Consider the following 16,744-nt stretch of genomic DNA (forward strand, 5'->3'; position numbering starts at 1 on the left):
AAGGTCCTCTCATCTCCATTAGGATACCTCTCTCTAAAACAAGGGAGTTGTGTTATGATGGCCAATTTGGTATGCGAGGGAGTGTGGTTAATATGTTCACTGATACAGACAAAACACAACACGTGTTGCCACATTTCATCGATGATACAACGACAGTAAGTGGTTTAAGGACGTGGTGGAAAGAGGCCCTAATGCAACAATCAAATGCCATGCAAGTGGCTTTGTAACTATTGACTCCACAAAGTTTTGGTAAAGTAAGGACACACTAGTACTACCGCAACAATGTGAACAGGTATTGTACACACATATAAAAATACTTACTTTTAAATATTTGATACCTTCGATGTAAGGAAAATAACATGATTGTATTTGTGTTTGAATTAGGTTGTCTATCAACCAATGGTGGGGATAATAATAGGTGATGGCATGTCATACCTATTACGCTATGTTCCAAAGTGATGTATAGTACATTTACTAATATGGACCGTATGGAGGATGATCATGGCCATGGAGGCTACGAGAGAGGAGGATGATCATGAGATAGGAGATACAGATATTGAGGCCATTACCTATGAGGACGAGCCTACCATTAGTGATGCTGATTTCGATGAGCACATGAGTAGCACAAGTAGTAGTGGGCTGAATGTATTTGCAGATCTCAACACTAGTTTGGATTTTGGTTTGGCAAGGGTTGATCTCATTGAGGATGAGATTGAACCATAGCCCATCATTGATATTGGCAAAGCTATTTTACATATTGTCTCGATTTCGATGAGCACATGAGTAGCACAAGTAGTAGTGGGCTGAATGTATTTGTAGATCTCAACACTAGTTTGGATTTTGAAGTAGATAGTTTGGCAAGGGTTGATCTCATTGAGGATGAGATTGAACCATAGCCCATCATTGATATTGGCAAAACTATTTTACATATTGTCTCATTCTCCTCACCTCACTTAATTTTTGTATATGTGGGTTTGCCAAAAAGCGTTGATATTTTTGTTAAAATTATGAGCTTTGGTAATCATGGGCAATGTTTGGAAAGCAGTGATGTACATTTATTAGCCTACACCAAAATCTCACTTTCTATATTCTATGTTTTGCATCTAAATCTACGTCTAATTCACAGTGCAGATGCACTAATAGACGCAATATTAGACGCACTCATATTTTCACTATTCTAGCAGTGCCTGTAGATGCGCCTGCTATTTTGCGCGTCTATCAAGCGCGTCTTCGTCTTGTTGTGATCAGGCAGGGTTGGATGTTATGATTTGCACATGAACATATTGTCTTCTTGCATTCTCTTATGTCTTTGTGATACTTCACAGGTTTGGAACATTTTGCTTACAGGGACAACAAAGAGCAAATTTTAATAAAACTTTGGCTCATTTAAAATAAAGCTGTCCAAGGAGAAGGAACAGGAGGCAATATCGTATGTTCATCTTCATGAAGTTGCATGACTAAGATATGAGGAGGATTTTGAAGATACGACTTACAAGAATGCTGACTCCCCACCTCTAAAAACTTGAAGCTTGATAACCTATAAGAGCTGAAGGATCTGAGATCAATTTTTGCATGGGTTTATACAAACTTTGTTGTACGATGGTGTCAACTGCATTTTTGTATTCCCCTACAACATTAGTGGCTTAATGGCTCAATGCATTTTTGTATTTTTCCTCACATTTTTGGAAGATGTGCCAAAGCCAGTGGCCATGGTTGCTTAAACAGTGCTTCGAAAAATATAGCTTCTTGGATGGCTTCAATGGCTATAACCAAGTGCAAATTGCTCCTAAAGACCAATCAAAAACAGCATTTGCTACAGAATGGGATATTTTTGCATATAGAGTCATGCCATTCGGCCTTTGTAATGCCCCGGCCACATTCCAGCGAGTCATGTTCACAGCTTTCAAGTCATTTCTGAATAAGTTTTTACAGGTGTTCTTGGATGATTTGTGCATCCATTCAAGGAGGCCTAATGAATATTATTCATCTTGTTTCTTAACGAAACAAAAACCTTGAAGTGAAAGTTTTAAAGGTATGTATTGAAAATTTGAAGGGTTAATTTCCAAATTTTACGGGTGAAGTGTCGAAAGAAAACATTTGTCTTATAACAAAACGGTCAAAAACCTTCAAGTGAAAATTCTAGAGGTTTTATTGAAGGGGGTAAGAGTCACCTCAAATTTAAGATCTCGGTGCATTTATTTTGGACGTACTTTACATGCACAAAGCGTGTCGTCGCTTATCAATATCTCATACACGAGAAAACTGCTATCAATAATTTATCGTCCTTTGGCAAGTTACGCTTATAGGTAAGGAAAATAGATCACAGCATGTTGCATCACGATCGAGCTTGGGTTGCCTTTGCAGCGGACACCCTGACCTGTGCTGTTGGGATTATACTTTCATGTCTCTCGGCTCAATCATCAGAGAGTGTTCTGCGAGGTGCTTAAACTATTGCATCCGCGAACACAGGAGATAAATCATGAATCACACTAGAGAACGTGTTACGTGGTTTCAGCCACACCATGGAAGCAATGCCTCACAGCCAATCATAGGCCCCTTCCCTGATCCGCGCGCATGTGAGGCCTGTTGCATCGTTCCCTCTCGACTCTCGAGTCTCCCCAACCAAGCAGTCCACAAGCCCTCGTTTCCATTGTGTAGATCCTCGAGGACCGCGAAAATGTAGTTCTGGTGTCCCCAATGTGAACTTTGTCATGTGAGTGAATAATCACCCCAAGGTAGCGAACTTTGCTCATCCGAAGCCTTTGAATTACCCTGGCTGTTCTGGAGGGAGCTCAAAAAGCCACGCGTTCTCGGTAGAGACGGGCTAATTAAGTACTGATTTGGGCAGCTTCTTGCTCTCTTAAGTACTTCAGTTGTAGAACCTAAGGGCTCTTAGGTAACTTACTGATATTGTATCAATAATCTGACTGTAGTGGTGAGGGAAGATATAACTGGCAACGCGTTGCTGAGGAAGAGGCACTTGGAAGCTGTTCTCTCCTTTTAGTGCTAGCTTCTGGGTTATGGTTGGAGTTCCTGAGAACACGAGTAAAGAGTGTTGCTGAGGAATAGGCATTTGGAAGCTGTTCTCTCCTTGTAGTTCTAGCTACTAGTTCTGTTTGTTCCTCTGAGAGCAGAGTAAAGAGGGCTGCTGAGGAATAGGCATTTTGAAGCTGCTCTCTCGTTGTAGTGCTAGCTACTGGGTTATTGTAGAATTCTGGTTGTTCGTCTAAGAGATCTGGGCATAACAAATGGAGAGCCACCTGTGTAGCGTAGCTGACCCTGTAGTTCGATCGATGTGTACACAAGTTCAAGCTACATCTCTCGCGGTGGACAATCTATATCTTCTTTCGTCGGCATATCTCGTGTTCATCATGCAACTTGGCTTCGCTATGCTCTGCGCCGGCTCGGTTCGCGCCAAGAACACGCTGAACATCATGCTGACAAATGTGCTTGACGCTGCAAGTGGTGCCATCTCATACTATCTATTTGGCTTTGCTTTTGCCTTTGGTACAGGCGCAAGAACGAACAGCTTCATCGGCAATTATTTCTTCTGTTTAAGAGACTTCCCCAACGAAGCGGCAGGCTTCGACTACAGCTTCTTCCTCTTTCAATGGGCCTTCGCCATCGCATCTGCAGGTATCACAAGTGGTTCTATAGCGGAGAGGACACAGTTCGGAGCGTATCTGATTTTCTCTTTCTTTCAGACGGGTTTCGTATATCCAGTCGTTTCTCGCTGGCTGTGGTCGGCGGACGGATGGCTAAGTGCAACGAATACGAGCAATTTGCTATTTGGGTCAGGAGCGATCGATTTTGCAGGAAGTGGGGTTGTGCACATGGTAGGAGGAATCGCAGGGTTCTGGGGAGCTCTTATCGAAGGCCCGAGGATAGGCCGGTTCGATGCAGATGGAAGGCCGACAGAAATGCGTGGTCATAGTGCAACATTGGTGGTGTTGGGGACATTTATCCTTTGGTTTGGGTGGTATGGATTCAATGGAGGTTCCTTCTTACACATTCTCGTCCCCTACACCTCCTTCCTGGGAAACTGGACAGGAGTCGGTCGCACTGCTCTCACAACAACGCTCGCAGGCGGCACTGCAGGCCTCACAACTCTCTTTGCCAAGAGGCTCCTGGGTGGCCATTGGAGCGTGCTCGACGTCTGCAACGGTCTGCTGGGTGGATTCGTCGCCATCACGGCCGGATGCTCGGTGGTCGCGCCGTGGGCTGCGATTATCTGCGGGTTTGTATCTGCCTGGGTCCTCATCGCGCTCAACTCGCTTGCAGCGCGGCTACAGTTCGACGATCCACTGGAAGCGGCGCAGCTACATGGGGGATGCGGAGCGTGGGGGGTGATATTTGTGGGGTTGTTTGCGGAGGAGGCGTACGTAGAGGAGATCTATGGGACGGAAGGGGTGTATGGGGTGGTGATGGGAGGGGGGTGGAGGCTACTAGCAGCGCAAGCAGTGGAAGCAGGGGCGATAATAGCATGGACGTCGGTGAGCATGGGGGCTGTGTTCTTACTACTTCACAAGATGAATTTACTGAGGGTGCATCGAGATCTGGAGCTTGAAGGCATGGATGTATCGAGCCATGGAGGCTACGCCTATGATTCCAGCTTCCTCTCCAAGGACCATGACTTCGAGGACCCTCGAGGAGTAGTTGTAGGAGTAGGACAAGGAAGAAGACATGGAGGAGGAAACCATGACCATCCCTACGTGCTCTTGGAATGAACTCTGAGTTCCATTGGGATGGCCACAGGGAACCCTTCTTGCTCTTGGAATGAATTCTCAACTCCTGATCTGGAATAGCCACTCGGAGGACTTTCTCATCCCTCAGATCAGCTTCCCTCCCAAGAAAGTGCACTTTTTTTTTTGGCCGTCACAGGTTGCAGGGAGGGGTTGATGTTTTTACCCCCTCAAATTCTTTTACGTTTTTGCTCTCTCAGATCTGCCATATGTTGAAATGGAAAATGTGTCATGTGTCGCTTTCTTGTTTGTTTCTTGCTTTAATGTGTCATTTTTTATTGGATTCAGTATTCTAGTTTTATTTTTTAGGTTGTATCTTTCACTAGTTTAATTTAGAACACATTTTGATCGTGGGGTGGAAATTTGTATTTTCCATTGACCTCCGACCTTGCCACAAGCAGAGCATGAGAAGGAAGACAACATGGAGGAGGAAACCATGACCTCTTGGAATGAATTGTTGTTCCATGGAATGGCCACAAGGACTTTCCTTGGGGGAACACTCCACGGAAATGACAACCTCACACTCCTCTCTCCTCGCGCTCCACATAGTAAAGATTTTTCTTTAAAATTCACTTAATTTTTTCAAAATGTAGCTTCATTCACTCGGGATTTTTTGCCTAGAAATCTTGACTCTGGTTTGGGAGGAGGAGAGGGAAGGGGAAGATAAGGTTCTTCAAACCAAGCTTATGCCTAAGGTCTTTCAGCCCTGCTAAGAACATATGGAAAGTGTGTACTTTTTGTCGCTCATCTAGTCATGCCCTTTTTCCTTTTCTTTTGGTCAGTTGAAGCACTTTCAAGCATTGAAGGTGGTAGCTCAATCACTCTTACTGTCATTAAAAGTAGGGCCATAGCGGTTTGCCACCTTTTTTTTTGTTCTTTTTACTTATTGCATTATTGCACCAAGAGCATTCTCATGCCATCATGCCAATTTGCATAATTTCAAATTCCACAATTATTGGAATAAGACAAGGAACCATGCCTAACCACAATCTGAGATTCACCATTTCTTGAGCCCTTGCCATTTACCTCATTTTTAATACTTTTTTGATGAAAAATACATTGGAAAACTTTTTTCTAACTCTGAAATCCGTCGTAAAAAGCATCCATGTTAGTGTCAAAAAGAAAGCATCGGTATTACCATCAAAATAATAGTGGATGTTAAGAATTTTCAATGCTAATAAGAATTATATAATCAATGGCCACATCGATGCATCTCAGAGTTTTTTCAAACTAGTTTTTTATGCTTATTTCGATGCTAATGTTGACTACGGTAGCCACTTTTTATGCTAATATCGACACTGGTAAAATTTCTTGAAAATTCTTAAAGATTGTTTGAGAGCATTTGAAAAAAATGGGTGTAGTACAAGCTTACATTGAGCAAGGGTACAAATTCTCCTCTCTATGAGTAGGTCCATTAGAGTTTGCCCATTGTTATTGTATGCAAACCGATATTTCTCTTTCGTACATTGTCGGCCTATTTTCATATACTAACATTACATCAATACACACTAGTTTTAGTGATTAACATGCTACCCAAAATTACATACTAAAAGAGTGAAAGAAGAGGTACTTACAAAATATTTTTTGAAGTGGGCCCTACCACCAGAGCCCATGTGGGATTGGCCCACTTTACTCTTTCTTTAAGTCGTCGCCTTCTTCTATTGATCATATTTCAAAGGATCCTTTAATTATTGTTTCACAATTTTCCAATCCTCCAAGTGGACCCAAGTAGGCTTCGATTCCCCGACCTTTTCCTTCCTACAGATTTGATCTTTTTGCGACCTCAGCACAGTAGCCATTTTGTTCAACATGCAATGGTTGTCGAACTCGAACTCCTTAGATGGCATGGGGAACTCTACCTTCAATTAATTAAAGATATAATCCCTTTTTTTTGTGGCTGCTTGCGGAAATCCATTATCATCCGCTTGAATTCAAAGGAGACAAGCACGTGCATTCAGTTAATAACCTAGCTACCTATAAAGTCCATGACTATTTCAAACTACCTATTATCCTCATAGGGGAGGGTGGTGGAATTTTGGGAGTCAGCTTAACCCCCCCCAATGGCACTGTCTGTACCAAATCCAAAACATCTATAGTGCCTCTCTCTCTCTCTCTCTCTCTCTCTCTCTCTCTCTCTCTCTCTCCACCTTGGGTGGTGGCTTGGGAAATCTCTATGGAGGTCAATGGACCCAACACTTGCTATCTCTCCTCCTCCCACTTGCACAAGAGTCTTTCCCTAGTGTTGGGATTTAGCCCCGCAAGTACTTTGCGAGCCTTCTTCGTACTACTACCCGAGGTAGTACTATGGGAGGAGGGTATCTTTTTACCCTTTCCCCTCAATCCTCCGCTTGGCATCCTTCACAAAATCAAATGGGAGAGATTTTCTAAATTTTAGAAGACATTTTATTTAAAATGTAGAATGCAATCTATTTTTGTAAATGTTGTAAAGTATCCTTCTCACATTGATCTAGAGGTTAATGTTTACAAACGAAAAAGAAGTATCATGTGCGATCTTTTCTATGTAGGGAGAAAGATTCAAGGACCACAATGCTTAAGCACTATGCACATTGAAACATTCCCCCTGCTCAGTAAAAATAGCATCCAAGATTTGTTGTTGTTGTAAACATTGACCTCTAGAGCATATGCACATGCGTAAAGGCATAAAACCTTATGTATGTGATTCAAGCCTATATGCATATGCATAAAGCCTTAAATCCTTATGCATATGCATATGCATATGCTTAAAGCTATAAAACCTTATGCATATGCTTCCAGCCTATATGCATATGCATAAAGTTTTAAAGCTTTAAGCATATGCATATGAGCTTAAAGCTTGAAAGCTTTAAGCATATTCATAAATCCTATATCCAAAAAGCATACATCCATACATACATTCATTTTGAAACAAATGGAAGGGGAGGGAAAATAGAAGATTAGAAATATATTGGAAGATTAGGGGGGAAATGGATAATAGAGAAGATTAGAAGAAGGAATGAGTAAGAAAAGTAGAAGGAGAAGGAGAAGAGAGAAGAAAAGGAGAGGGAAAAAGTAGAAGGAGAAGGAAAAGGGAGAATGGGAGGGAAAAGGGGGAAAAGAGAAGAAGGAGAAAAGAGAAGGAAAGGGAGGAAAAGAGAAGAAGGAGAAAAGAGAAGAAGAAGAAAAGGGAGAAAAGTGAAGATAGAAGGGAGAAGGAAAAGGAGAAAAGAGAAGGAATAAGGGGGAAAGGAACGAGACAAAAGAGAAGAGAGAAAGGAGAAGGGAAAGGAGAAAAGAGTCCACGTGCAAAGGGAAAAAAGGAAGGGGAGAAAAGAGAAGAAAAGGGAAAGGGAACAAAAAGGGAAGGAAAGGGAAAGGGAAAGGGAAGGAAAGGAAAAGGGGAAAGGAAAGAAAAATTTGAGAAAACTAGACAAAACCAACATACCTAATATAAACCTTCGAATCTTGAATGCTCGCAAGGTCTAGTCATCATCCCTAGTTGTGGAGAGGTGCTTGCAATGTGTGGAGACAATTCAAGGTTGTGGAGGATCAGTGTAAGGAAGAATGAAATCAACACGATTCAGGATTGGGTTTTAGCTCGAACAACATCGATAGTACTCTCGATATTAGCATCAAAAAATCCTTTACATTACTTAGTGAGGTTTCTTTATTTGGTCTCAAAATATAAATTATTGTCCTTATTCTAGGTCTTGATAGAGTTTAAAAGATGATAGCATGAAATGGATTGTGAAGTTTTGATGTTTTAGGGTCCGTATCCCATTTTACTGGCACTACCTTGTGGGTCCATGATGTCGATATTCCATGGCCATGTTCAGCATCCATTCATGAAATCAAATGAAAGTTGGAAGTCCTCTAATTCACAATGTTACAAAGATTCTTGCTAGGTATTTCAGCCCATGCATCCTCTCAAATGGTATAAAAAAATGCCTCGGTGGTCTTCTAGTCATGCAAATGGCACCCAATGGCCATAATACTTTGCAAGGGCCTTAAAATAACCTGTATTAAGGCCCGTGAAAAGTATCATGGCCATAGGGTCCCGTTTGCATGTTCAACAATGAACCTTTCCTTGTTTTTGCCCATGCATCCTCTCTAATGGTAAAAAAACATGCCTCAGTGGTCTTTTAGTCATGCAAATGGGACTCGATGGCTGCGATATTTTGCAAGGGACTTAAAATCATCGAGATTGAGTGTTGTATGAAGTTATATGGTCATTGGGTCCTCTTTTCATGGTCGATAATGAACATGTCCCTTTTTTTGCCCATGCATCCTCTCTGATGGTACAAAAACATGCCTTGGTGGTCTTCTAATCATGCAAATAGAACCCGCTAGCCACTATATTTTGCAAGAGCCTTAAAGTAACCTATATTGAGAACCTTGCAAATTATCATGCCATTGGGTCCTATTTACATGATCAAGAATGCACATTTCCTTGTTTTTGCCCACCATTTGCATGGTCAAGAATGAGCATTTCCTTGTTTTTTCCCATGCATCCTCTTTGACGGTATTAAAAAATGCCTTGACGGTCTTCTAATCATGAAAATGGGATGGAGAATGGCACTAGTGCCATTCTCCCAATGGAATGTCCCGATGGAATGTCCTAATTTTTTGGCTTTGTAATAGGAAAATGGAGAATGGCACTAGTGCCATTCTCCCAATGGAATGTCCTAATTCAAAATTTTGGCTTCACAAAGGTAGAAGGGCACTAATGCCATTCTCCCATTGGAATTAGTGCAATGTCAATCTATAGGTTTAGTGCCATTCTCCATTGTAATAGGAAAATGGAGAATGGCACTAGGAATAGGAAAATAAAGAATGGCACTAGTCCCATTCTCCCATTGGAAAATGGAGAATGGCACTAGTGCCATTCTCCCAATGGAATGTCCCAATTGAATGTCCTAATTTTTTGGCTTTGTAATAGGAAAACGGAGAATGGCACTCCCAATGGAATGTCCTAATTCAAAATTTTGGCTTCACAAAGGTAGAAGGGCACCAATTCCATTCTCCCATTGGAATTAGTGCAATGTCAATCTATAGGTTTAGTTTGTCTAGATTACCACTAGTGGAGAATGGCAATGATGCCAATCTCATGCTGGCAACTACATAATGACACTGAAATCATCAAACTCACATGTGGAATGGGACACCACTCTCCTATGATCATAGTCTCTGCTCTGTAGAGTTCATATGGATTTGTGTCAATCTCTGTGGAGAATGGCAGTGGTGCCAATCTCATACCATGAACTGAAAACATGCACAAGGAATCCTAAACTCACATGTGCATTTGCACTTTTGCCATTATCCTACTGTAGCCAATAAAATTAGTGGAATGTCAATCTATAGGTTTAGTTTGTCTAGATTACCACTAGGGGAGAATGGCAGTGATGCCAATCTCATGCTGGCACCTACATAATGACACTGAGATCATCAAACTCACATGTGCCATTTTGACTCTATGAAGCCAAAGCTTTGAATCTAGGAGAATGGCACTAGTGCCATTTCCCCTTTGCACAGCCAAGATTTGAATCAGGAAATCACAATGCGAGAATGGCACTGGTGCCATTGGGGCCTTTGCAATGGGAGAATGGAAGTGGAGCAAATTTAAAAAAATTTAGCTTTGTAAAATGGGGAGATTGGAATGGCAGTGTATGTGTGTGTGTGTGTGTGTGTGTGTGTGTGTGTGTGTGTGTGTGAACGTGGTATTCATTTGAAACCATACACTATTTTACTTCCATTTATTCATATATGTGGTAAAGTTGATCGATATTACTTTATGAAACCTAGCTCATTATGTGAGTTTCTTCACGTTAGTTTGGTTATGCTAGGTTGGTTAAGTTACAAATTTTTATGTTAGAGTATGTTTTTCTTGATCAACCAATGGCCATGGTACTTTGTAATGACCTTAAATTCACCTAGATTGAAGCCCATGCAAAGTATCATGGCCATTGAATCCCATTTCCATGGCCAAGAATGAACATTTCTTTGTTTTTGCCCATGCATCCTCATTGATAGTATGAAAAATGCCTCGATGGTATTCTAGTCATGCAAATGGGACACGATGGCCAAAAAACTTTGCAAGGGACTTTAAATCACTTATATTGAGGCCCGTGCAAAGTATCATGGCCATCAAGTCCCATTCTCATTGTCAATAATGAACATTTTTTTTTTTCCTCTCTCTGATGATCCAAAAAATGCCTCAATGGTCTTCTAGTTGCAAATGGGACCCAATGGCCATGATATTTTGAAATGGAAATAAAATAACCTATATTGAGACCCATGCAAAGTATTAAGGCCCTTGGGTCCCATTTTTATCGTTAGGAATGAACAATTCTCGGTTTTGGTCCATGCATCCTCTCTGATGGTACAAAAACATGCCTCAGTGGTGTTATAGTCATGCAAATGGCACCCAATGGCCATCATAATTTTCAAGGGCCTTAAAATCACCTAGGTTAATTCCCATGCAAAGTATCATGGCCATCAGGTCCCATTTTCATGGTCATCAATGAAAATTTCCTTGTTTTTAACGATGCATCCTCTCTAATGGTACAAAAACATGCCTTGGTGGTAATCTAGTAATGCAAATGGGATCCGAAGGCCATGATACTTTGCAAAGTCCTTAAACTCACCTAGTGTGGGGCCTCTACAAAGTATGATGGCCATTGGGTCCCATTTTGCATGGTCAAGAATAAACATTTCCTTTTTTTTGCCCATGCATCCTCTGTAGTCATTCAAATGGGACCCAATGGCCACGATACTTTGCAAGAGCCTTAAACTCACCTATATTGAGGCCCTTGCAGCATATCATGGGTTCAAGATTGAACATTTCCTTGTTTTTTCCCAATGCATCCTCTCTTATGATACATAAAAATTCCTTGGTGGTCTTCTTGCAGTCATGCAAATGGCACCCGATGGCCACTTTTACTTTGCAAGGGCCTTAAAATCACCCATATTGAGGCTTGTGCAAAGTATCATGGCCATCCGGTCCCATTTGCATGGTCAAGAATGAACATTTCCTTATTTTATCCCATGCATCCTCATGAAAATGGGACCCGAAGGTCACGATACTTTGCAAGGGCCTTAAATATTGAGGTCTATGTAAAGTATCATGGCCTTAAAATCCCATTTGCATGGTCAAGAATGAACTTTTTTTTTTTTTTTGGTCCATGTGTCCTTGGCTAATGGTACCAAAAAAATGCCTCGGTGGTCTTCTAGTCATTGAAATGGGACACGATGGCCAAGATACTTTGCAAGGGCCTTCAAGTCACATAGATTGAGTCCCATGCAAGGTAACATGGCCATCACGTCCCATTTTCATGGTCAATGATGAACATTTCCTTGTTTTGGCCCATGCACCATCTCTAATGGTACAAAAAAATGCCTCGATGGTCTTCTAGTCATGCAAATGGAACCCGATGGCCACAATACTTTGTAAGGGTATTAAAATCATCTTGTTCAGAGGCCTTTGCAAAGTATCACAGCCATAGGGTCCCATTTTCATCATGCTTTGATGGTACAAAAAAATGCCTCAGTGGTCTTGGGGTGGTCTTCTAGTCATGCAAATGGGACCCGATGGCCACGACACTTTGTAAGGGCCTTAAAATCACCTAGATTGAGGCTAATGAAAAGTATCATCACCATAAAGTCCCTTTTTCATGGTCAAGGGTTAACACTTCCTTGTTTTTGCCCATGCATCCTCTCTAATGGTATAAATAAATGCCTCGACGGTCTTCTAGTCATGCAAATGGGAGATGATGGCCATGATACTTTACCTATATTGAGGCTTGTGCAAAGTATCATGGCTATTGGGTTCCATTTCCATGGTCAAGATTTAACATTTGCTTGTTTTTGCCCATGCATCCTCTCTAATGGTACAAGAAAGTGCCTCAGTGGTCGTCTAGTCATGAAGATGGGAATTGATGGCTATGACACCTTGCAAAAGCATCTTAAAGTGAACTAGATTGAGGCCTACACAAATTATCATGGCCATTAGGTCCCATTTGAATGGTCAAGAATAAACATTTCCTTGTTTTTTCCCATGCATCCTCTCTTATGGTACAAAAAAATGCATTCGTGACCTTCTAGTCATACAAATGGGACCTAATGGCCAAAATACTTTGCAAAGCCCTAAAATCCACCTAGTTTAAGGCTCATGTAAAGTATCATGGCCATCAACTCCCCCTTCATGGTCAAGAATGAACATTTTCTTGTTTTTTCCAAGGCATCCTCTTTGATGGTATAAAAAAATGCCTTGATGGTCCACTAGTTATACAAATTGGACCCAATGGCCATGGTACTTTTCAAGAGCCTTAAAGTCACCTATTTTGTAGCCCCTGAAATGTATTATTGCCATTGTACTGCATTTTCATGGTCAAGAATTAACATTTCCTTGTTTTTTCCCATGCATCCTCACTTATGATACAAAAAAATGCCTTGTTGGCCTTCTAGTCATGCTAATGGGACCCGATGGCCATGATACTTTGTAAGGGCCTTACAGTCACCTATATTGAGTCTTGTAAAAAGAATTATGGACATAGTGTCCCAATTTCATGGTCAAGAATGAACATTTTCTTATTTTTGCCCATGCATCCTCTCTGATGGTATAAAAAAATGCCTCGATGGTCTTCTAGTCATGCAAATAGGATCCAAGGTCCAAGATACTTTTCCAGGACCTTCAAGTCACCTAGTTTAACACCCATGCAAAGTATCATGGCCATCTCCTACCATATGCATTGTTAAGAATGAACATTTCTTTAGTTTTGCCCATGCATCAGTGCTGATGGTATTAAAAAATTTGTTTTTATACCATCCTCATTGATGGTATAAAAAAATGCATCGATGGTTCTCTAGTCATGCAAGTTAGACACGATGGCTAGGATACTTTAAAAGGGCCTTCAACTCACCTAGATGAGTCTTGTGCAAAGAACATTTCCTTGTTTTGGCCCATGCATCATCTCTGATGGTATAAACAAATCGCTCGGTGGTATTCTAGTCATGAAAATGGGACCTGATGGCTACAATACTTTATTAGGATCCTAAAATCACCTAGATTGAGGCCCTTGCAAAGTATCCTGGGCATAGGGTCCTATTTTCATCATGCTTAGATATAAAAACATGCCTCGGTGGTCTTGGGGTGGTCTTCTAGTCATGCAATAGGACCCGATGGCCATGATACTTTGCAGAGGCCTTAAGATCACCTAGATTAAGGTTGGTGCAAAGTATCATGACCATTGGGTCCCCTTTTCATAGTCAAGAATGAACATTTCCTTGTTTTTTCCCATGCATCCTCTCTGATGGTGATGTAAATAAAAGGCTCAGTGGTCCTCAAGTCACATGCAAATGGAGCTTGATGGCCACGATACTTTTCAAGGGAATTAAAATCACCTATATTGAGGCCCATGAAAAGTACATGGATATCAGGTCCCATTTACAATGATGGTCAAGAATGAACATTTCCTTGTTTTTGCCCATGCATCCTCTCTAATGGTATAAAAAAATGCCGTGGTGGTCTTCTAGCCATGAAGATGGGATCTGATGGCCACGATACCTTGCTCGGGTCTTATAATGACCTATATTGATGTCCATACAAATCTTCATGGCCATCGGTCCCATCAAAAAGGTAAAGAATGAACATTTCTTTGTTTTTGCCAATGTATCCTCTCTTATGGTATAAAAAAATGTGTCGGTGGTCTTCTAATCCTACAAATGGGACCCAATGGCCACCATGAAAATTTGAAGGGGACTAAAAACCACCTATATTGAAACCTCTATGAAGTATCATGACCATTTGGTCCCATTTTCATGGTCAATAATGAACATTTCCTTGTTTTGGCTCATGCATCCTCTCCAATGGTACAAAAAAATGCCTCGGTGGTCCTCTAGTCAGCAAATGGGACCCGATGGCCATGATACTTTTCAAAGACCCTAAAATCACCTATATTAAGGCTTGAAGAAAGTATCATGGCCATGATACTTTTCAAAGACCCTAAAATCACCTATATTAAGGCTTGAAGAATATCATGGCCTTCAGGTCCCATTTGTATGGTCAATAATGAACATTTCCTTGTTTTTCCCCATGCATCCTCTTTGATGGTATTAAAAAATGCCTTGCTTGACTTTAGGTCATACAAATAGGACCCGAGTTCCATGAGACTTTGCAAGGGTTTTAAAATCACCTAGATTGAGGCTCATAAAAAGTTTCATGGACAACAATTCCCATTTTCAAGGTCAAGAATGAACATTTCCTTGTTTTTTCCCATGCATCCTCTTTGATGGTACCAAAAAAATTCCTTGATGGTATTCTCATCATGAAAATGGGACCCGATGGACACGATTCTTTAAAAGGGCCTTAAAATTACCTAGATTGAGGCCCATGAAAAGTATCATGGCCATTGAATCACATTTGCATAGTCAAGAATGAACATTTCTTTGTTTTTGTCCATGCATCCTTGCTGATGGTACAAAAAAATGCCTTGATGGCTTCTAGTCATGCAATTGGGATATGATGGGGCTAGGATACTTTTCAAGGGCCTTCAACTCACCTATTTTAAGGCCCATGCAAAGTATGAAGGCCTTCAGGTCCCATTTCATGATCAATGATGAACATTTCCTTGCTTTGGCCCATGCGTCATCTCTGATGGTACAAAAAAATGCCTCGTTGGTCTTCTAGGCATGAAAATGGGATCTAATGGCCACAATAATTTGTAAGGCTAATAAAATTACCTAGATTGAGGCCCTTGCAAAGTATCATGGCCATAGGGTCCCATTTTCATCATGCTCTAATGGCATAAAAAATGCCTCAGTAGTGTTCAAATCATGCAAATGATGGCCACAATACTTTTCAAGGGCCTTAAACTCACATATATTGAGGCTACTACAATGTATCATGGCCATCTCGTCCCTTTTTCATGGTTAATAATGAACATTTCCGAGACATTTCCTTATTTTTGCCCATGCATCCTCTCTTATGGTATAAATAAATGCCTCGGTGGTCTTCTAGTCATGCAAATGGGACTTGATGGCCATGGTAATTTGCAAGGGCCTTAAAATCACCTAGATTGGGGCCCTTGAAAAGTATCATGGCTATCGATTCTCATTTTCATGGTCAAGAATGAACATTTCTTTGTTTTTCCCCTTGCATCCTCTCTAATGGTAGAAACATTGATTCCTCAGTGGTCTTCTAGTCATGAAAATGGCATCTCATGGCCATGGATATCTTGCAAGGTTCTTAACATGACCTAGATTGAGGCCTACCAAAGTATGATGGCCATCCAATACCATTTGAATGGTCAAGAATGAACATTTCTTAATTTTTGTCCATGCATCCTCTCTAATGGTACAAGAAATGCATCGGTGATCTTCTAGTCATACAAGTGGGACCTCATAGCCACTATACTTTTCAAGGTCCTTAAAATCACCTAGATTGAGTCCCATGCAACGTATAATGGCCATCAAGTCCCCTTTAACTAACTAGAAGACCACTGAGGCATTCTTATGTACCATTAGAGAGGATGCATGGACAAAACAACGAACGCTCATTCTTGACCATGAAAATGATCCCATTTGACTGACTAGAAGACCACCAAGGCATTCTTCTATACCATTAGAGAGGATGCATGGACAAAACAAGGAAAGCTCATTCTTAACCATGAAAACGGACCTGATGGCCATTATACATTGCAACGGCCTTAAAATCACCTATATTGAGGTTTGATGGCCATTGAGTCCCATTTGCATGGTCAAGAACGAACATTTTCTTATTTTTTCTTGTGCATCCTCTCTCATGGCATACAAAATTGTTGCAATGGTCTTCTAGTCATGTAAATGGGATCTTATGGACATAATAATTTGCAAGGGCCTTAAAATCATCTATATTGAGGCCCATGCAAAGTATGATGGCCATTGGGTCCCATTTGCATGGTTGAGAGTGAACATTTCCTTGTTTTTTCCCATGCATCATCTCTGATGGTACCAAAAAAATGCCTCGATGGTCTTCTAGTCATGAGAATGGG

General features: G+C 41.1%; 1 protein-coding gene across 1 annotated transcript; it reads left to right on the top strand.

Annotated features, from left to right (window-relative positions):
- Window positions 1–2,351: 2,351 nt before the first annotated feature.
- Window positions 2,352–4,962, top strand: LOC147896090 (ammonium transporter 1 member 3-like). The gene has a single exon (XM_087382737.1). It carries the CDS (start codon window positions 3,249–3,251, stop codon window positions 4,725–4,727), a length of 1,479 nt encoding a protein of 492 aa, XP_087238863.1. The 5' UTR covers window positions 2,352–3,248; the 3' UTR covers window positions 4,728–4,962.
- The last annotated feature ends 11,782 nt before the right edge of the window (window positions 4,963–16,744 follow it).

The sequence above is a fragment of the Dipteris shenzhenensis genome, chromosome 12 (genome assembly GCF_047967505.1).
Source record: "Dipteris shenzhenensis isolate YYH24624 ecotype China chromosome 12, Dip_SZ_1.0, whole genome shotgun sequence".
NCBI lineage: Eukaryota > Viridiplantae > Streptophyta > Polypodiopsida > Gleicheniales > Dipteridaceae > Dipteris > Dipteris shenzhenensis.

What these genes read in the sequence shown, in the direction of transcription:
- LOC147896090 (XM_087382737.1), top strand. Translation starts at nt 3,249, where the DNA reads ATGGAGAGCCACCTGTGTAGCGTAGCTGACCCTGTAGTTCGATCGATG.